Source organism: Pelophylax lessonae (genome assembly GCF_965119305.1).
Source record: "Pelophylax lessonae genome assembly, chromosome: 6".
Taxonomy (NCBI): Eukaryota; Metazoa; Chordata; class Amphibia; order Anura; family Ranidae; genus Pelophylax; species Pelophylax lessonae.
The window spans coordinates 266,815,802-266,839,253 of NC_138773.1; the positions used below are offsets into that span (position 1 = coordinate 266,815,802).

General features: G+C 42.0%; 1 protein-coding gene across 1 annotated transcript in view; it reads left to right on the plus strand.

Moving 5' to 3' along the window:
- Nucleotides 1-491: 491 nt before the first annotated feature.
- Nucleotides 492-23,452, plus strand: part of LOC309558737 (dipeptidyl peptidase 4-like) — a gene marked incomplete at its 5' end in the record, with an annotated part of 178,779 nt that continues 155,818 nt past the window's right edge. The window contains 3 exons of the mRNA XM_082261785.1: nt 492-573; nt 1,023-1,115; nt 1,181-1,284. Coding sequence (XP_082117911.1) covers nt 492-573; nt 1,023-1,115; nt 1,181-1,284 — 279 coding nt within the window. The remainder of the gene's footprint in view (nt 574-1,022; nt 1,116-1,180; nt 1,285-23,452) is intronic.

The following is a 23,452-nucleotide window of genomic DNA, read 5'->3' on the forward strand; positions in this document are numbered from 1 at the left end:
TCCTGCTGTGAAACAGCCATTAGCACCACCATGTTTATGTTCATCCAAAATTGAATATGTTGTGTATGCTTCAAAATAAAATCTTTTGGCAACTGTAATGAAATAATTATTATAAAGCAATAACTAAATGAGGAATGTGAGGAAAAATAGGGATACGGCTGTTTTCAGGCCCCGCTTTTCCTCATTGGATTGTGGCAGCATCTGTTTCAAGACTTCCCCACTGCAATAATACAGTGGGGGATCAGTGATAGGTCAATCAAGGTCATATGACCTAGAATATTCTAAAAATTAAGGGGACCCCTCTGGGATAGGTCAGTTTAGGGTACATGACCCCCAGGAATCTTCCAGAATTCCTGGGGGCCCCTATATAAAGGGCTACCTCCTGTTAGTCAGGGCTAGTCGTCTGAGGTAGGATTCACCAGCAGAGCTCTGTGCTATAATACAGGGCAGGAGCTATAATACTGGAGCCTGCGGGTGTTCCCCTTCGCGGCATGAAGACGCTTCTAAGACAGCTGCTGGAGCGGGCAGAGGCAGAGAACATCAGTTCAACAGGCATTAAAGAGATACAGAAAGGTATATTTTATAGGGGATAATAGGAATCCGATAACTTCTGAAATTCTTACATTACTTTGCAAAGTTACCAGTTCTGTTTCTATTTCTTGCTATGAAGCTGTTTTTCTTTTTGTTTTTTTCCTGCATTACGCATTTCTGAACTAGTGTCTTCCAGCAGAATGAATCAGTCTGGTTTGGAATTACAATATTTAAGCCTGGATGATAATTTACTAAAAGTTTTTATTGAAAAGAGCAAAACAGACCTATTGGGTAAGGGAATCTGTCTGCGTTTATCAGCGTTTATCAGCTTGTCCCGGTTCTACGATTTGCCCTTTAATGAGGATGCATAGTTATTTACCCATCGGCCCTCTTGTCAGTGAATTTCTTTTCATTTATTCAGATGGTTCGCCTCTTACAAAATTTCAGGTCAACAAAGTTCTTTCAAAATGTTGTGATTTCTTACATTTTAGGCAATATGCCTCTTACTTCGCACTCTTTCAGGTTACGAGCAGCCACCGAGGCTGCTAGGATTGGTATGGAATTTAACAATATTAAACAGTTGGGTAGGTGGAAATCTGATGCTTTTAAACTGTATGTCTGCCCTAACTCTTTTGTGTAATCATTTTAGATTGCCCAAGAGAGGTTTGGATAATTGGACACTCATTCGTGTTTTGGGCACAGAAGCGTGCTACATTTCGTTGCTATTCTGCATCTTCCAAGTCTTCTGGAATGGTAGGAGAGGCTTGTTATGGGAGGAGTTATTGTTTGAATTCAGCAGACTACACCTATATTGGCCTGCTCCTAATATTTTATTTTGCACATCGGAGGCAATGTCATTGGCCAACCGAGGACATTAGATTTGATTTTCCATATCAAGAGTTCTATTCATCACATTAAAGAGGTTGTTTTTTTCTTTTTCACCCTGAAAGAGAAACACATAATGAGCTAGTATGCATCGCATACTAGCTCATTATGCAATACTTACCTTAGAACGAGCCCCCGCCGTGCCGCCCGCTCACCTCTATGACGGGCGACATGTTCAGTCGCCCGTCTTCCGGGATCGCGGCATCCGACCATTTGATTGGCCGGAGCCGCGGTGACGTCACTCCCGCGCGGGAGCCGACGGTTACGGCACGGGACTCTGAAAGAACGGCACCAGCGGCCGTTCCTTCAGAGCGCATGCGCCAGTGACGTTACTGGCTGCATGTAAGCTAAATATCTCCTAAACGGTACATGTTTAGGAGATATTTACAGTACTTATAGGTAAGCCTTATCATAGGCTTACCTATAGGTAAAAGTGTAAGAGGAGGGTTTACTTCCTCTTTAAGATGTCTTCTCCTAATTTAGTAATTGCCTTTTCTCAGACTATTCCTCGGTTACGTTGGTTGGAGTCAGTGGTTCTGAAGCCTTTTGAGAAAGTAAGGAAACAGACAAAGAAGCAATTGAAAAGTACATGGCTCCTGAATTTGGGTTATCTTATCACCGTGTAAATTTAGAAAGGGGTCTACCAGGCCTTTTTATAGGGATGATGGGGTCCAACATTCAGAAGTTGGCCTGGGCATACTGAACCTTGATTTTCAAGCAATTATTGAATTGGCCATGGGTTTGGGAAATTTCTGACAGGTGGGGATATAATTTATCCCACCTGTCTGGTGGGGACAGTTGTGTTCAATAATTTTAAGATGGGTCATTTCTTTTGCAGCTCGAGTCTTAGTGGCTGATTGGTTGTTTTCTTTATGTCCGGGCCATGCTGCCTGGAATCCCATAATATAGCAATATAACTAAACCAACATAATAATAACAAAAAGTTGATCATCCAGTCAGGAGTCATGCATTTGTAAGAAGGATTCATTAGGAATCTCTTTTGCTGAATACACCAATAAATTATAATTTAGTTAATAAACATTTGTAAAAATGTGAATGTCAGAAATAAGAAAAGCCAAATGGCAATAAATCATACTTAGTCTTAGGTAAAGAACAAACGGTCTTTGCAAAATTATCTTTTTTTAACAGAAAATAGATAACACACTTAACTATTTTCTATGTTTTCTATATACACCCTTTATATACATCTGTTATAAACCACTGAACATCACTATCCACTGTTCACTGCTATACCCAAGCATTGCTCCACTGGATGCCACTATACCTAAGCATTTCTCCACTGAAAACCACTTTTCTGAGCCTTTCTCCACTGAAAAATACTATATTCAAGCATTTCTCATCTAGCCGTCACTACTTCCAATCATTTCTCTACTGAAACCACTTTACCTGAGAATTTCTTCACTGGCTGCCACTATACCTTAGCACTTTTCGACTGAAAACCACTATACCCATGCATTTCTCTTCAGGATGCCATTACACCAAAGCATTTCTCCCTGAAAACCACTATAACTAAGCATTTCTCCACTGACATTTACTATACTCAAACATTTTTCCACTGTTCACCACTATATGCAAACATTTCTCTACTGGTGGCTACCCTGCAGTCATGCAGTGTAATGACAGACTACATTCCACAAACTGCTTAAGTTGAGTTATTCACTTTAAGGTCATCACATATTTGATAACCTCAGCGGTTTTATTTTTTTAGCTATAAACCAAATAAAGACCAACAATTTTAGAAATAAAACAATGTTTTTTACTTTCTGCTATAAAACCTATCCAATAAAAATATGTAAAAAATCGAATTTCTTCATAAATTTAGGCCAATATGTATTCTACTACACATTTTTGGTAAACAAAATCCCAATAGGCGTATATTGATTGGTTTGCTCAAAAATTGGATTTTTGTCTTACCATAAAATCCTTTTCTCTGAAGTTCATTGACGGACACATTCTCTGATCCATATCAGTAGGGTTTTGCAGCCCCCTACAGAAGTAGGACAATAGGCAGAAAAAAAAGTTCTGGCTACGCCTATTGGCAATCCCAGGGGCTATGCCCTCTCTCTTCCTGCTATAGGATGTCAGTTTTGTATCAAAGCAGTGTCAGAGAAAAATAATAGCAACCCAACTCAGAATAGAGGGGCGGGTACTGCGTCTGTCAAAGAACTTCAGAGAAAAGGATTTTAAGACAAAAATCCAATTTTCTCTATCGTTCATTGACGGACGCAGTCTCTGATCCATATAAGTAGGGACATTCCAAAGCAGTGCCATAAAATGAGGGGTGGGAACACTAGGCAACATAGGACTCATCAGAACAACAAGATGAGGCCCACCTGAAAAAAAAACATTAAACAACCTCAAGGAAGGCTAAGAAGCCTCCTTAAACAGCAGCCTGCAAAACTTTGCGGCAAAAAGAGGCATCTACAGATGCCAGCACATCCACCTTATAAAATTTTGTGAAGGTATGAACACACGACCAGGTTTTGCCTTGCAAACCTGAAGCACAGATGCCTTATGGCGAAAAGTCCAGGAAGTGCCCGAGTAGAATGCGCCTTAACAGGAAAAGGAGGAACCTACCCCTAATTGAATAAGTCTGCATAACTGTCTGTCTGATCCATCTGGAAATAGTCGCAGAAGACGCAGGCAGCCCTTTCTTTGGACCATTCGTGAGTACAAAGAGCGAATCAAACTTCCGAAAAGACTCAGTGGTCTCCAAGTACACCCTAACCACATCCAGAGTATGCAGTGAAAATTCCTTAGGATGTTTTGGCTTAGGACACAAAGAGGGTAACACGTTGTCTGCATTCAGGTGAAAATTGGAAACTACCTTCGGAAAGGAAGGCCGGATCCGGGCAAAGTACCACTTTATCCCTGTGAACCACCAGATAGGGAGAACGACGGGACAACGCCACCAGTTCCGACACCCTTAGCGCAGAAGTAATAGCCACCAAGAAGGCCCCCTTCTGGAATAAAGTAAGCAAAGGAATCTCCCAAATACTTTCAAAAGGAGGTTTCTGAAGAACCGACAGCACCAAATTAAGGTCCCAAGGTGGCAACGGAGGGTGCACCGGAGGTATTAAGTGTCACACCCGCTGAAGTTACACACCAGGGAATGGGTGGCTAATGGCTTTTAGAAAAAAAATCACCAAGGCTGAGACCTGACCCTTGATAGTGCTCAAGGCCAACTTTTAATCAATACCTTGTTGAAGGAAAGCCAAGATCTGAGCCACCGAGTAAGAGCGAGGGGGAGCCCTAAGAGACTCATACCACGCAATGTACGACTTCTATGTACGATGATAGATCTTCCTAGAAGTTGCTTTCCTCGCTCTAAGCAGAGTGGGAATCACTGAAGCAGACAATCCCCTGTCCTTCAGCACCTGGCTTTCAACAGTCAAGCTGTCAAAGCCAACGACTGTAAAGCAAGATGGAAGATTGGCCCCCGAGACAGTAAATCCTCCCTGAGAGAAAGTCTCCAAGGAGCATCTGACTAGCCTGACCAGGTCAGCCTGCCAAGCTCAGCGAGGCCAGTCTGGAGCCCCAAGAATGACCAGAATCCCTTCTGCCTCGATCCTGCGAAGAAGTATTGGCAGTAAATTGAGAGGAGGAAAGGCATACATCAGCTAAAACTGACCCCACAGGGCCACAAGCACGTCTGTGGCATCTGCCAGAGGGTCCTGGGATCAGGCCAGAAACCTCTATACTTTTCTGTTGATCCGAGACGACAACAGATCTACATCTGGAGTGCCCCAACGAAGGTACTACTGCTGGAACACTTCCCCTGCATCCAAAGCCTGTCGACTGAGGTAAGCTGCCTGCCAATTTTCCACTTCTGGAATGTGTCAGAGAACAGTGGAGTGTGAACAGTGGAGAGAGCTGGAACAAAGCGTTCCGCTCACCGAATGATGCCTGCCACTTCCAGGGCCGTAAGGACACTTTTGGTGCCCCCTTGATGATTGACATAAGCCACGGCCGTGGCATTGTTCAATTGAATGCGAACTGGACAACCCTGTAGGTGCTCGGACCAGTGGACTAGGCAAAGCCGGATAGTGCTCAGCTCCAGAACATTGATCGGTAACCTGGAATCCTCTAGGGACCAAACTCCTTGAGCAGACAACCTGTCGAGAACCCCTCCCCACCCGGACAGACTTGCATTCATGGTGACATTGTCCAATATATAGTGAGGAAGGATTTCCCTTGCCGAGCATCGGGGACCAAAGCCACCAGATCAGGGACTCCATGGTCACCTGGCTCAGCTGGATCTGATTGTCCAGGGAATGTGGATTCTTGTTACATTTGAGAAGGATTTCCTTCTGGAGGATCCTCGTGTGGAATTGAGCGAAGGGGACCGCCTCGAAGGACGACACCATCAGTCCCAGAACTCTCATACAAGACTGCAGGGATTACCATTTGCTGGACAGCAACAGCTGAATCGCAGTCTGAAGTTTGCAAGTTTTTGTCTGGAGGAAGAAACACCCTGGCTGAGGATGAAGCCAAAGTTAGGCCCAGATAGTCCAGTCTCATGGAAGGGACCAGGGACAACTTCTGAAAGTTCAGAATCCACCTGAACTCTTCCAGAGTTCTCATGGTGATCTCCAAATTTGTCACCAGCACCATGGGAGACTATGCACGGAGAAGCAGATCATCCAGGTAACCCAGGACCGATATCCCCCGCTGGTGTAACAACACCAGGGTCGGAGCCAACACCTTTGTGAAGACCCGAGGAGTAGAGGCAAGACCAAAGGGTGACGCCACAAATTGATATTGATCCTCTCCCACAGCAAAGCGCAGAAACCGTTGTTGTCCTGCACATATTGGGATGTGAAGGTAGGCATTTTTGATGTCTATAGAGGCCAGGAAATCCCCCTGATGTAGGGAAGCCACCGCCGTGCAAACAGATTCCATCTTGAATTATTGAACTCGCACTTAGCAATTCAGTGCCCTCAGGTCCAGAATTGGATGCACCTTGCCTTCCTTCCTGGGGACCGTAAACAGGTTTGAATAAAAGCCCTGAAAATGTTCTGCACAGAGAACCGGAACTATTACTCCCTCTTGTACTATCCGGGATAACCCCAGGTCTGGGAACCGGCAAAGACGTTCCCCCACCCCAGATATGGGTGAGGGCGCACCTTCAGGCTGAAGGGGCCATGTCCTCATGTCTGGAGAAACGTAATTTTTGTTTGCCAGACCAGGGCCTCTTGGGACCACCCGAGGGAGTCTGGAAGGACTTTGCCCTATCGACTGACCCTGAGAGAAAAAAAACTTGTGTGCTGAGAAGAAGGGACCCCGTCTGCGATGAGGGTCCTTACCTTTTGTTAGCCTGTGGGAGAAAGGTACTCTTACCCCCTGTGAGACCTTTGATAATGTCATTCAGAGTAGCCACAAACAGGCGATCTCCTTGAAACGGTAGATCAGTCAAGGCCTTCTTTGAGGTCTGATCCGCAGACCAGCACTTTAGCCAAAGTATACGCCAGAGGACCACTGCTGAAACCGACAGTCGACCCAATATGGAAGCAGTATCCAGCGCGGCATCGCAAACAAACTGCAGCCCCTAATACCAGCTGGTCCAACAGCTCCGCAAAGGCAGGGGGGAGTTGTTTCCCCTCCAGGTCACGGGGTAGCAACTTAGCCCATGCAGTCAGTTTGCGAGACAAGGGCAACAGTAAACACCGGTCTTAGTGCAGACCAGGGAGTACATATTGAGGGCCACAGACTCTGCCTTTCTATCCGCCGGATCCTTAAAGGACAGGGAATCCTCCACTGGGGTCATGGTAGCTTTATTCAGTCTTGAGACCGGAGGGTCCACCATAGGTGGCATAGTCCACTTTTTGATAAGGGACTCCTCAAAGGGGTAGCGTCCAGCAATCCCCTTAGGCACCCCAGGGGAATGCTTTGGGCGGACTGGGGTGACCACTGCATCTATACATCCAGCCCGTCGCCCAGATCCGACATAGTTGCTTGTAGATATCACAGGAAAAATCCGGAGAAAAGCTAACTAAAAAAGAAAAAAAATCTAGAAAAAACTTTGCCAGGACCAGAGATCCCAGCAAGGAACTAGGTCCTTACTCCTGACTAGACAGATTAAAACTGACATCCTATAGCAGTAAGAGAGGGTATACCCCCTGGGACTGCCCATAGGCGTAGCCAGAACTTTTTTTTCTGCCTAGTGTCCTACTCCTGTAGGGGGAAGCATAACCCTACTGATATGGATCAGAGACTGCGTCCGTCGATGAACAAGTTATAGCGTCTACAAACTATGGGATAGATTTAGTGGCTTTTTTTTTTTTATAATATTTTAATAGAATGGAGGTGATGAACAATTTTTAGTGGGACTGCGAAGGGGTTAACATCAGGGACAATCAAAGAGTTAAATGTGTTGCCTATGAGTGCTTTCTAACTGTGTGGGGGATGCTTTGACAAAGGAAAACAGGGATCCATTTCCTCTCTGGCAGAACATAGTTCTGCCTTGTTTATATAGGCAGACTGCCGTTCTGCCTCTCTATGAATGATCGCCGGGTTCCTAGGGGAAATCATGTCTGACAGACCCACTCATTGGCTCCCGCTGTGTCCAAAAGGAAAGCAGGAACAGAGCTCTGGCAATGAAGAAGATCACGTACAGGTACAAGATTTTGTGCTTAAAGGCCTTCCCTGCCGCAGTATATGTACATGGGGCAGTCCTTAAGCAGTTAATCTTGAAATACGGAAAGGTTTCTTCACAGTAAGAGCTGTGAAAATGTGGATAGACTCCCTCAAGAGCTGGTTCTGGCCAACTCAGTAGATTGTAGATTAAAAAAAAGGCCTGGATTCTTTCCTAGATACACATAATATAACTGGATACTAACATTTATAGGTAAAGTTGATCTAGAGAATATTCGATTGCCTCTCAGGGGATCAAGAAATATTTTTTTTCCCCTGCTGGAGCTAATTGGATCATGCTTTGGTGGGGTTTTTTTTTTGCCTTCCTCTGGATTAACTGTGGGTATAGGATTGTTTGATTTTTGTTTCGCTCTGAGCTTAACTCTGCATCTGACATCACAAACCAGGAAGGTCCGCTGCTGCTACAGGCGTTGCTGGACGTCTGCTTTTATGCTGTGTAATATTGTGTGTTCGGTGAGTGCATTCATCTTGTATTAACAGGGCTGTCTTTCTGAATGGGCAGGCTGGGCAGTTGCCCGGGGGCCCCACTTGAGGAGTAGCATATTGGACACTCTGGGCTTATAATTATAAACAATCCACACAAGACTCTGGGCTTTTTGGGGGCCCACTCGGGGCTATAGCCCCGGTCAGTCCCCCTTCTGACGCCACTGCCTGTGCTGTGACACCTATATAATAAATAGGGAGAGTGGTTGTCGCCGGAATATAAAGACATGAACAGTATTAACAACCTAATCGGAACTTCTAACCCTTCCCCGCTTTAATAGCAATGTGTTTTTCATTGGTGTGTCCCTGCTGGTGAGACTTTCCTTGTTCCCCCCTGTACCAGCAGGGCGTTAAAGGAAATCTCCCCAAATGTGACACATAGGGCAATAAAAACCCTAAAGAGGCTCTAAATAGACCCTACAGTATCCATAACCAAATAAAAGTTTTGCCTAAATTTTGCAAATAAAATAAAAATCGATTGAAATATGAACTATGCCTGCCAATAATCATCTTATAAATGCTATATGGAAGCAGCAAAATGTGGATGCAGAGGGTTAAACTAAAACAGACGCTGTGTGCTTTGAAACACGTCTGTTTTACATTTTTTTTGTTAGTATGCTACAAGATTACAGCATACAGAAAAAAAAAAAGTTTGTATTCACAAATATATCCTCGAAATGTGGTAAAATACTCTTAACGCTTAAAGTGCCACCACATCAGAGGAATTTTTATATTTGGCATCTATTAGAACCTAAGGGCTTGTTTACATTTGCACTGACCCTCTGAAGAGCGAACTGTGGTGGATCACTTTTCAGAGGGTGTTTGACAGGTGGTGAAGGGGTGTTACTGAGCGGTTGCTGTGCTGCCCCACCCACTTGAGCAGCAGAAGCTGCTGTCAATCAGTGCTGTAAAGGTGGAGAGGCGTGACTTTTCCTCTGTGTCCCTCCCACGCTGGCTAGGTAGGTACGGAGTACAGAACTGAGGCAAGCACATGACAGAGACTCATACAGGACTCCATAATTTTCAGTAGCACAGAGGGCACACAGAAAACACGTAACAAGCAGCACAGCCAGGTGACATTAAAAAAACCAAGGTCCGAGGAGGGAATTTCTAAAAAAAACATCAAATACATGTGAATTTTGTAAAAAAAATGTATTTGATTTAAAAAAATTTACCTTAGAACCACTTTAAAGTGGAACTAAACTGTATCTCAGCACCCCAAACTGAAAACACTACTTAACCACTTGCCTTCTGTGCACTTAAACCCCCTTCCCACCCAGACCAATTTTTAGCTTTCGGTGCTGTCACACTTTAAATGACAATTGCGCTGTCATGCTACACTGTACCCATATGAAATTTTTATCATTTTTTTACACAAATAGAGCTTTCGTTTGGTGGTATTTAATCATCTCTGGGTTTTTTATTTTTTACAAAGAAAAAAGAAAAAAAGACAGAAAATTTTGAAAAAAAAAAACGTTTTTCTTATTTTCTGCGAGTAAATTTTGAAAATAAATACATTTTTCTCCTTCACTGATGTGCGCTGATGAGGCGGCACTGATGGGCACTGATAGGCTGCACTGATGAGGTGGCACTTATGGGCACTGATGAGGTGGCACTTATGGACACTGATGAGGTGGCACTGATGAGGAGGTACTAATATGCCGCACTGATGAGCACTGATAGGCGACACTGACAGGCGGCACTGATGAGCACTGAGAGGCGGCACTGCTGGGAACTGAGAGGCGGCACTGATGGGCACTGACAGGCGGCACTGATGGGCACTGGTGGGTGGCACTGATTATAAAAACTCCAAGCAGGTGTATGGCGCTGCCAATATACCAAATCTTCTGTATACTTAATCCTCCATACACATCTCCACAAGTGTAAAGTGCAAAATAAACAATCTTAAATGTAATAAATAGTGTTGGACTCGTAAAGTGCTAAGTGCAATGATCCTGTGCTATGTGTATTATAAATCAATAAATCCGTGATAAGTGACCCCTTTAGGGTAAACAATCACACTATCAATCCACTTAAAGTAACCATATGCCAACACAAATAGAAATATAAATATGTAAATAGTGATATACTGATGAAAAGTGGGTGTGGTATATAAAAAAAGGTGATAAAAATCATAAAAAATATATGTTGAAAATATATAAAAATATATAAATATATATAAACACCTATATAAATCTGTAGGAGGAATGGCATAAACAACTTTAAAACACTGTAAAAACTAGCAGCAGATGTATAGAGACAACCATAAATTATAGCAGCATTAATCAAAATAATATAAGAACCAATAGGTCATAAACATTTAAAACAAAATGGATTATGAGTCCATAAATATAAGGTGCAAACAAAGTGACTTCAGTGCAGGTGCATTCAAATGCTGTTTTGAGGGTGCCCGGATTCCAGTGACCACTCTGTGCTCCCCGCACCCTTAGGACCACACTCACCGACAATAATCACCCCTGCAGGGGTATCAGGCCTTGGAAATATTGCCACTGTATCCCCTCTGCTCTCCCTGGGTGGTCTTATAAGTAGGGGTATGGTCCCGACCTGCCCGAGTCCTCTGTCGCACTGTCCTTGGAAACTGGGGTATCTTGTTTAATTACAGTAGGATTCTTGTTCTTGCTTCATCTATATTTTCCTTAGTTAAACTAATGTACCATAGTAGTAATTGGACAGCTATTTAAAGAACACTAAAGTTTTCTATTCAGTAATTGTTTTGTCCCAAATGTTTGTAATTGTCGATTTGTTATAATTTGTATATCTTTAAAAGAAAACTCTGCAAAAATAAATAGCAGGCATATACAGATTGGAAGGGGAGAACCTATTGGTTCTTATATTATTTTGATTAATGCTGCTATAATTTATGGTTGTCTCTATACATCTGCTGCTAGTTTTTACAGTGTTTTAAAGTTGTTTATGCCATTCCTCCTACAGATTTATATAGGTGTTTATATATATTTATATATTTTTATATATTTTCAACATATATTTTTTATGATTTTTATCACCTTTTTTTATATACCACACCCACTTTTCATCAGTATATCACTATTTACATATTTATATTTCTATTTGTGTTGGCATATGGTTACTTTAAGTGGATTGATAGTGTGATTGTTTACCCTAAAGGGGTCACTTATCACGGATTTATTGATTTATAATACACATAGCACAGGATCATTGCACTTAGCACTTTACGAGTCCAACACTATTTATTACATTTAAGATTGTTTATTTTGCACTTTACACTTGTGGAGATGTGTATGGAGGATTAAGTATACAGAAGATTTGGTATATTGGCAGCGCCATACACCTGCTTGGAGTTTTTATTTTCATACTATATATCTTCGGAAATATAGTTTAACAGGTGGGCAGCAGCCATTACGAATAAGGAATCTATTCATATCCTAAGCGCGGATTTATATATATCATAGGGTGGCACTGATTGACACTGACGGGTGGCACTGATGAGCGGCACTGATGAGCACTGATGGGCAGCACCATCAGTGCCCACACTCAGTGCCCATAGTGCTGCCAGTCAGTGCTCATCAGTGCCTAGATGAGCAGGCACTGATGGGCACTGACTGGCAGCACTATGGGCACTGATTGTGGGCACTGATGGGGGGCACTGATGGCGGGCACTGTGGGCACTGATGGTGGGCAGTTAGTGTGTTTAGTGTACCTTGTGTAATCAGGGCACTGGTGATCAGTGCCCTGATTACATTTTTCTTTGTCCCCGACGGCTGATCGGCTCTCTCCTTCCTCACACTGCAGTCTCTGTGTGAGGAAGGAGCACTGGCGATGAGAGATGATCTCATATGTTTACAAGGGACACGGCCGACACAGATTTTCCCCGATGCGCGCTCGCGGGAGCGCGCGGGGAGCCTGTGTCTGGGAGGCTGTTTAAAGACAGCCTCCCGAAAATGTGAGTCTGCGCTGCAGCCGTACTTCGGCTATAGCGCGGATGGGAGGTAGTTAATTCATATTTAATATTCAAAGCAAACACTCCCATCTATCCATGTCTCCATGTTCTATTTTGTTGAGAAATCTATTAAAAACACCCCCCAGCATTTCTAGCCATGGCTAACTTTAACCTCTGGACTGCATCAAGTTAATCCTCTGACTCCTGACTCCTACCCAAAATGCAAATGGGTCTAAAGAGCAGTGCCAAAACCAATTGCTTGTGAATATCCCATGTTTGCATTGGAAGAAACCCCCCGGGGTAAATAACACATTATTTTAAATTATTTAAGTAAAACTGAAAGTTTAAAATCTTTAGTCAAGGGCATTTTTCAATTTTTTTTTTTCATATTTATGTATGGTAGAACGAGCTGCAGGTAACTCTGAGAGTGTGATGTCACCGTGCCAAGTGTGTCGTGATGTCACACACATCCATGCATCCTTGACATCATCACGCACGATGCTGCATGGCTTTGCAGCTATTTTAAAACCGCTTGTAAGCATATGCTGCCCTCAGTGCCACAGGGTTTGCCTCTGAAGCCACCAGTCCATATCCGGCGTAGACAGGCATCTTCCACTCCACGCCTAGCCTCTCCTTGGTGATCAGATATGGACTGATAAGTATATTTTATATACAGTATCTCACAAAAGTGAGTCGACCACTCACATTTTTGTAAATATTTTATTATATCTTTTTCACGTGGCAACACTGAAGAAATTACACTTTGCTACAATGTAAAGTAGTAAGTGTACAGCTTGTATAACAGTGTAAATCTGCTGTCCCCTCAAAATGACTCAACACACAGCTATTATTGTCTAAACCGTTGCCAACAAAAGTCAGTACACCCCTAAGTGAAAATGTCCAACTTGGGTCCAAAGTGTAAATATTTTGTGTGGCCACCATTATTTTCCAGCACTGCCTTTAGCCCTCTTGGACATGGAGTTCACCAGAGCTTCACAGGTTGCCACTGGAGTCCTCTTCCACTCCTCCATGATGACATCACGGAACTGGGGGATGTTAGAGACCTTCCGGTCCTCCACCTTCCATTTTGAGAATGCCCCACAGATGCTCAATAGGGTTTAGGTCTGGAGACATGCTTAGCCAGTCCATCACCTTTACCCTCAGCTTCTTTAGCAATGCACTGGTCCTCTTGGAGGTGTGTTCGGGGTCGTTATCATGTTGGAATACTGCCCTGCGGCCCAGTCTCCGAAGGGAGGGGATCATGCTCTGCTTCAGTATGTCACAGTACATGTTGGCATTCATGGTTCCCTCAATGAACTGTAGCTCCCCAGTGCCGGCAGCTCTCATGCAGCCCCAGACCATGACACTCCAACCACCATGCTTGACTGTAGGTAAGACAAACTTGCTCAATAGGGTTTAGGTCTGGACACATGCTTGGCCAGTCCATCACCTTTACCCTCAGCTTCTTTAGCAAGGCAGTGGTCGTCTTGGAGGTGTGTTTGGGGTCGTTATCATGTTGAAATACTGCCCTGCAGACAAGTCTCTGAAGGGGAATGATCATGCTCTGCTTCAGTATGTCGCAGTACATGTTGGCATTCATGGTTCCCTCAATGAACTGTAGCTCCCTAGTGCCAGCAGCACTCATGCAGCCCCAGACCATGCCACTCCCACCACCATGCTTGTCTTTAGGCAAGGCACGCTTGTCTTTGTACTCCTCACCTAATTGCTGCCACACACGCTTAACACCATCTTTCATCTTGGTCATATCAGACCATAGGATATGGTTCCAGTAATTCATGTCCTTAGTCTGCTTGTCTTCAGCAAACCGTTTGCGGGCTTTCTTGTACATCAGCTTCCTTCTGGGAAGGAATTGGTCAGACATGCAGACCAATTTGATACAGTGCACGGCATATGGTCTGAGCACTGACAGGCTGACCCCCCACCCCTTCAACCTCTGCAGCAATGCTGGCAGCACTCATACGTCTATTTCCCAAAGACAACCTCTGATATAACGCTAAACACGTGCACTCAACTTCTTTGGTCGACCTTGGCGAGGTCTGTTCTGAGTGTAACCTGTCCTGTTAAACCTCTGTATGGTCTTGGCCACCGTGCTGCAGCTCATTTTTAGGGTCCTGGCAATCTTCCTACAGCCTAGGCCATCTTTATGTAGGGCAACAATTCTTTCTTCAGATCCTCAGAGAGTTCTTTGCCATGAGGTGCAATGTTGAACTTCCAGTGACCAGTATGAAAGAGTGAGAGCGATAACATCAAATTTAACACAACTGCTCCCCATTCACACCTGAGACTGTGTAACACTAAAGAGTCACCGTACACCAGGGAAGGAAAATGGCTAATTGGGCCCCAGTGATTTAGACATTATTATTTTGAGGGGACAGCAAATTTACACTGTTATACCAGCTGCTACGATATAAAGTAGTGAGTGTACAAAGTGTCATTTCTTCAGCGTTGTCACATAAAAAGCTATAATAAAATATTTACAAAAATGTGAGGGGTGTACTCACTTTTGTGAGATACTGTATGTCATGGCTCTCAAATAACAAATAACTTACCTGCACTGTGCAGTATTTTTCATAGAGCATCCTTGGGTCCTCCACTGGCAGTCCTAGCTCCTTCCCCTTTGACCAGTGCCCCCTATAGCAAGCCTCTCCCGAGCCCTGCTTTATGCGTCCATATAACGCATAGAGCTGATGATCAACCCACCCCATGCTCTCCCCTCATTGACTCTCTGGCTGTGATTGACAGCAGTTGGAGCCAATGGCTCCTGCTGCTGTCTCAGCCAATGAGAAGAGGGTGTCCCAAGGGTGTCTCGTGAACATCGCTGCATCAAGAGGGGGCTCAGGTGAGTATTAGGGAGGCTGTGGGGGAGCACCAAACAGAAGGTTTTTTTTTTTACCTTCAGCCTTTACAACCACTTTAAGAAATATTCTAAATGTGACCATGCAGATTATATGGACCAGAGGAATGGATTTGTGACCACTTATGTTCTGGAACTTTCTGAAGTATAAGCCCCTATGTTGTACAGTTTTCTGAGTCTACCCCTTTACTGATGTGTGAGGAAGGTGTTTATAGTATCAGAGTCTTCACCTGGTTATCCGCAAACACACTTGTATAAAGTACTCGAAACCCATACTTGAGTAAAAGTACAAGTGCTCGATCAAAAAGTGACTTGAATAGAAGTGGAAATGCTCGATCAAAAAGTGACTTGAGTAGAAGTACTAAAGTATTCAACATTTTTTGTACTTAAGTATTGCAAGCAGTTTTTTTTAAAATTTTGCTACTCAAGTACTGAAAGTAAAAGTACCAGTAGTTTTGAAAAAAAAATTGCTACTCAAGTACTGAAAGTAAAAGTACAAGTACTGTGTTATGTAGTTATTAAAGAAAGAAGTCAAAAGTTTGAACATCATATTGTTTTTTATTATTTCAAATGATTAACCTAAAGGACAATCACAATTCCTTTGGCTGTAACTTTTTGTAAACAAAAACAGATAAAGTATGTCCCTCCCTTTCCCCTTTAAAGTATCCCTCCTTCTCTTCCCTGCATGTTTCTTTCTCTCAACAGCTTATTGGTGCGCAAAATCATATGAAAACCAATGTGATATACAACAATATATTCCAATAATGAAATAAAGGAAGAGTGTATGAAATCAAAGTCAATAAAAAGTCCATATATATAATGCCATAATACTATATATATGTGACAAAACAAGATGAATATATTTTCAAAGGTGCAGGAATCAAACAGGTGCTATTCCAAATAATAGGTGCAGACTCCCACCACCTTGTGGATTTCCCCCATACCCGGCGGATGAAGGTAAGTGCAAAATAATATCCAAATAGACTCTTCCAGTGAAACAAAACTGCAAAACCTGTGCTCTCAACTTCCAGTGAAAAAAAGCAAAATCAGCCTCTTACCAGAAAAAAGGTCTATGTACGCTTGTGACTCTCCTTGGTTGGGGGAGGTTCTCTTTCCCCTTAAAAGCAGATATGTAGACATTTTATTTATACATACAGTAGCATTTATTTCCCTATGCGCTGATTTACACATGACATTATACAAATTTTTTTGAACTTCATGAAACCTGCCATCTACTGTTCTGGCAGTGGTCATTTTTATAATTGTAACGAGTAACTATGCAGCACAAAAAAAAAATTTTTGGAGTAGAAGTATTGAAATCATCGAAAAAAGTAGTGAAGTAAAAGTGGAAACAGGAGAAAAAGAATTCTACTCTAGGAAAGTACAGATACCGCCTTTCTGTACTTAAGTACAGTAGTTAAGTCGTTTTACTTAGTTGCTATACATCTCTGTCCGCAATGGGACTGGATCCCTATATTTTGAAGGAAATTACATATGTTCTGGATAACAACCTCCTCTGGACCTTAGTGCCCTGTGAAAACCCCAAGGGCATTATCCGTGTGTACCACATGGGACTTTACATTGAATATCATTTCTAAACTCTGGGACTTTGGTTACCCTTTGAGGATTGCACCCTCAGCGGATGTGTATACACTTTGGATTTGTTTTGCCTATTGACTGGCTCAGTTAATGGGAGTGTTTCCATCTTAAGACTCACCACAGGATCACCCAATGTTCTGCTATTACAACTTTATTAATTGAGTACAATACAAGTTGATTTATTATGGGTAGCAGTGACCATTTCTTGAGAAAAGAAGCCGCATGTTTAATGTGTGTGTTTATGTATGGGTGATTGTTTTTTTGCTGTGTTTTTTTTTTTTTTTAACTTTTGATTTACTAAGAAATAAAGTACATTTTTTGTATTTAATTCAGGGAGCTGATAATTTGATATTTCTATCCCTTTTTAATTTTGCTTTTTTACACATAAGAGAGGGAGTTGAGTTTAAATCAGGTTTTTATTTTTTATGTTTTATTTCTAGCTACTTTTTACTGATGACTCCCCCCCCCCCCATTCTTACTATTTATATATACACATAACATGTAGCATTGGTATGAGTAACTTTATAAGAGGGGATTTGACCTTAGGGGACATAATTCGTTTTTGTGAATATCCCATGTTCTATTCCCCAGAGTAGTAAAAAAATAGTAATTGTAAAACCTATTCGAAGAGCATGCTGGGAGTTTCCCATGCCCTCAGTGGGTCAGTTATGATAAATCATAGATGTAGTATATACAAGATTACTTTACCAATAAGTTATATGATTCGTGTTGGGTACAAGGCATGTGTTTTACAAAAGGTTAACAAATAGGTTTGATTGGCAGATCTGAACGTGATGCTCAGGATTAGGACCTCAAATCAGGCAAACCATAACCGTTTACTCAACTTTAATGCCTGCATCTCATTTCCTTCCTTATAAGGCCTAAGATACTTGCAATACAGTCAAAAGTGCAAAAGGATGCAGTCTATAAGGCTACATCCATGGCCAGAGGGAGATGCCGTCAGGAATCAGTGGATTCTTGTCTGTGGCTGTAGATGCTGATTGCACTCACAATGTGTGCAAAGGATTGCAGCTGTCAGATATGTACTCTGTATAACTCAAGGGCCGGTGCCACCACTGTTTACATGTAACTGCACATCTGACACCTTCCTCTGCAATTCACATGAAATTCAGTGTGGTGGGATTTAGGCCCATTTGGGCTCAAATCGCATTGCATTACAGCAAAGTAGTGCATACGCACTGCAACCGGATCACATGGTAGTTTAGGATCATACTATCTGGTGCATTCAAATGAAAGACATTTGTGACCCGTGCTTGGGGTTCCGTTGAACGAGCTGCAGAACGTTGTAGGTGCAGTGCAGGAAGAGCGCACGGGTTGTGGGATTGCAGCACCACATTCTAGTGTGAACCGGGGCTCAGTCACACTCCACTTTTTTCTTTTTTTTTTTTTTTTTTGCATATACGCTTTATTGAGTAAACAAGAAGGAAGAAAAGAGAGATTCCAAGATTCCAAGTACATAATAAAGATTACAAATTAGGTACATATGTTGCATCATCACTTTCCATAACAAGCAGGGAAGATGATACTGAAAACAAGACAAAGAAAAGAAAGGAGATCTGTATCCTGTATTGCAGGGTATAGCTAGGAATGCTTCCTTGAGTAACATAGAAAACAGACTTTAGGTAGAAAATCAAAATAAACAGTAAGCAGAGAGGCAGATATTTAATCATCAAGGTCTCCCAAGATCCCAAAGCAGCCAACCTATTCCCCCCTCTTCGCGTCCGTAAGCCCCTAACGTAAAAGGAGCCCAAGGAGGAAGCGGGTGAGTAAGCCCGCCTCTGCATTAAAAGGCTCCCATGAAGGGGTCTGTTGTCTAAGCCCAACCTAGTGAGGGAGAGGTAGGGGAGGAAAGGGTGATGCTATAAATCAGAAAAGATGAGGGGAGAGAGGTGGAGGAGAGAGGGGAAAAAAAAAAAAAAGGTGGTAATAGGATAGTGGAGAGGGGGATGGGGAATAACCCCATCTACTATCCCCATCTCAACCTGTGGAATCAAGTCCAGGGGACCACACTGCACTCTTAGCTCCTCCTTTTCATATATATTAGTTATCAACAAAATAACTGTGTTAAATGAAGCTAGAAGTGGTGAAACGCGTCGTACGATTGGTTCCCAGGTGGAGACATTGTTGTATTATTGTATCTGTCATTTTGTTGATAACTAATACGTTGTAAATACAGCAAGAGGAGCTAAGATTGGAGTGCAGCTGATACATTTGTTTCATACTTCTGATGGAAAGTGGAGAGGTACTAGAGTGTCCATGTACAGGAGGGGCAAGTCTTCAGCAGAGCTGTGCATTTGAAACATCCAGCCGACCCTGGACGCAGCCAGTGTGCATCCAAGGTCAGAGTTTCTGCAGAATTCTGGTCGCAGCTAATTAACCAGTTTGTACGTGGCCATAGCACAAAGTGTTGCTGCGTCCAAAGGTGGGGTTTAGCTGCCTCTGAACGCAGAAGACTACAGTGCCTTGAAAAAGTATTCATACCCCTTGAAATTTTCCACACTTTGTCATGTTACCATCAAAAATATAAATGTATTTTATTGGGATTTTATGTGATAGACCAACACAAATTGGCACATAATTGTGAGGTGGAAGGAAAATGATAAATTGTTTTCAACATTGTTTACAAATAAAATATCTGAAAAGTGTGACGTGCATTTGTATTCAGCCCTTTTACTCTGATACCCCTAACTAAAATCTAGTGGAACCAATTGTCCTCAGAAGTTACCCAATTAGTAAATAGAGTCCACCTGCCTGTAATCGAACGACTTCCGGACTGCTCATCGTGTATTTACGTTGCTAGTTTTGACGTTAAATACCGGTGTTATGGCAGCAGATAACCCTGGTATTTGTTTACATGGCGGGCGGTCCACTTTAACACAAAAGTGGTCCCAGCGGCGGAATCGCTAACAGGATCACTTTTATGGGCAGCGGGAAAGGTGCTCATTCCCCTTCCGTCACTTCCTGATTGTTTTCCCACTTACCGGAGCTGTCGGTAGCAGGGAAAAGCGATCCAATCCCCTTTCCTGATGGGAAAGAAGTCTAGTGGGAAGAAGAGGGCTCCCACTCGACTCTATGCCCTTTGATGACATTTTTTATTTTTTTTGCTTTTGGGTGTTAATGTGAGATCTGCGGTCGTTTTGACACCAGATCTCACATTAAAGAGGACCTATCCTGCTTTTTTTTATTACAAGGGATGTTTAAATTACAAGGCAATGTATCTGCGGCTAAAATGCGTGTGAATGTAGTCATATTCTACTTATGAATGTGTGTCACTGATCTTAAGATATTTATTAGTTAAAAAACATTGTATATTTTCCTATCAGAGTCACGGGGAAATAGAATCTCCACAGTCCACTAGCTGAGAGAAAAAGACTCAGATCTGCGATCTATAAATACTTTGCTGTACTATATTTGGCACTCGGTTTATTAGCCACAGCCACTTCCGTGCTAAATATGGTAAACTATATCAGAGTAAATACATTTTTTCACAATACAATACTGAAAAACAAATGTATTTTATATATAACATGAGGACAAGAATGTGTACGATTCTTTTTATCTTCCACTACCTGTAACCTTAAAGAATATGTTTCGCCAACATTTCATATTCCTGATATGTGTCTGTTGTATCATGTTCTTCTGCTAACAAAGTATCCTGTTCTTTGTATTGCTTCCTTTGTGTTAATTTCCTGGTGATCCTGTCGGTCTCCCTGCTTTCCTATTTCAAACTGACCGCACTAAGCATGGCAGAAGGCCCGGACTGGCCATAGGGCACACCTGGCTTTTGCCCAGTGGGCAGGGGCAGCCGGGCCGTTTGTTTGAACAAGAGCTGGCTAATGTGATGGAGAGCTCCAGAGAGTGAGAACCACGACATAAAATATGCAATTATATTGCATATATCATGCACCTGGCTCTCACCCATGGGTCTCTGCTTGCCGCAAGCTATGTGGGCCTCTAGGGAGTGACACTGACCGAGCAAGACTATCTGAGTCCTCTCAGGCCAGTCCTCCCTTCGGCCTCACCGCAGAACATGACCCGACGGAGGAAGAGAGGAAGACAGAAAAAAAAATCTGTTACGCGATGTGCATTGACAGATTCTGTTTTCGACCTCCATGTCATGTCTGGTGCGTAAAAAACAAAAAACAAATTTGATCAAATTTTTTAATTTTTCCCAAAAATTTTGACATGACAACATTTAAAACTCGCAATTCCTCTTATTTAATGTCTCTGACTATCTCCTTTGCAAAAAATGGGATCATTTGGGGGGTATTTGTACCATCCTGGCATTTTTGAGGCCATCAGTACATCAGAACTGATACATTTTCAAATATACATACCAGTATGTAGTTTGAAGATGCTATAACTTTTACACAAACCAATTAATATACACTTATTGGAAATTCTTTCACCAAAGACATATAGCAGAATACATTTTGGCCTAAATTTATGAAGAAGTTGGGTTGTATTGGATATGATTTATAACAGAAATTAGAAAATATATTTTTTTTTTTAAATTTTGGTATTTTTATTTTTTTTTGTTTATATTTAAAAAAAAGTGGTGATCAAATACCACACAAAAAAAGCTCTATACGTGTAAAAAAAAAAATTGTATACATTTTAATTTGTGTACAGTGTTGCATGACTGCGCAGTTGCCAGTTAAAGTAGCACAGTGTTGAATAGCAAAAATTCTCTGGTCATGCATGGGGTAAAAACATCTGAAGCTCTTGTGATTACAGTGTTTTCAATTGTTGCCTGGAATTTATAATAATAATAATAATAGAATAAGTACCAATAAATAGTGCTGCTCCTTATTCTTTTTTTATTTATTTTTTATTTTTTTTTTGTTAGGTTACTTTACACTGAATAAGGAAATATAAATATGAAAACTGTCAAACCAGTTTCTATCTGCTGGTATAAATAAGATCATGGTTAAGTCACAGTGACAGGCTTTCTTGTGTCAGCATTGGGCTCACATAATGCTGCAGAACAGGTTACGGTACTTAGGCCGTCAGTGAGCCAAGTATCTTCTGTGTTGGAAGCTGTGCTGTCACTTTCATTCCATTTTACCTTTCAGTGTGTTTCCTTCTGGAAGTGCCTACTATTGTTCCTGACCTGAGTTTGAGGATCGCCTCAAATTTTACCATGTCATATACACGTTTGGTTAACGATCCAGACGGTATGGAAGGTAAGCCCATTTTCAATCTTGAAATTAAAAGACAGATTAGTTCTTCTACCCGGGGGGGGGGGGGGGGATTGTGACTTGCCATAACTTTTTATTTAGGAATGTACAATTGCTAAAGAAAAACATTTTCTTTAGTTTTGGATTAGGTAGGTATGGGTTAAAGGGTAATTCCACTCTTGTGGGAAAATAGCAAATATATATATATATATATATATATATATATATATATATATATATACTGTATCATATACAGGTGCAATTGCTACATGAGGCATATTGTAATTTAAATGTCATTGAAAAACTCCTTTTCCTTTTCATTCTGCAGCTCTGTAATTTTCTGTAAAATGCAATGCAATATGGCAACCTGAAAGGCATTCTGTACACAGATGGTGTACAGAATGCCCCCTGGATGTCTAATTTCCTGCTCGTGTGATTGACTTAGATGTCTGCACTAAGATACAAGTCAGATTTTGGGCATCCCCTGCAACAAAAATTTCATTTTTAGAGAGATACTGCCAAAGGCAAATCATGTCTAAAGGGTTGCAGACCCTGACACTTTGCTCATTAGAACACTGCAAGTGCTGTAGCTGATTGATAAATATAAAATCACTCCCATTAGATTCACTTTTCTAAGTGGACACAGATTATAAACAGTTATTTCTTCAGAATAACAAAAGGTAGGAATCTACAACAACGTTTGTTAAAATTCCTGCAATGCACATTGATCACCCAGAGGGGAATGCTTTTTTTAACAAAAGTTGAGTTACTCTTTAAACCCCGGTGATTTTGTTTGCTGTCTCTGTTTCTGTACTTCCTGTCCTGAGAACCTAAAAGGAATTTTCTTAACCATTTAGGAAATTTTCCGTTTAAACAGTTGTCAGTGTTAGGTTAAGGTCATGCTAGCTGATTGTATGACCAAGGCTAAGGTCATACTAAACCAGCTGCATTCAGGAGGCAATCCTTTTTTTTTTTTTTCCACTGCACCACAGCATGAGTCAAACATTTGTCATGGTATGGTCCTATTTGCGCGAATGGTTGAGTTTGACAGGTAGTGCCATCAATCAACTCTGTCAACTTGACATGCCACGTTAAAGATGCAAAGCATCATGGCTGCAGCATGTGAACAGCCCCCTTTGGCTGTAATGTAGACTTAAGGTGGGCAGTTAGGGGAATGGTAAAAAAAGTGTCTCAAATGCTTGTTTTTTTTACTGCCATCCCTCCTTCTGCCCCGGGGCAAAGAGGCTAGACAGGTTTCCCCAA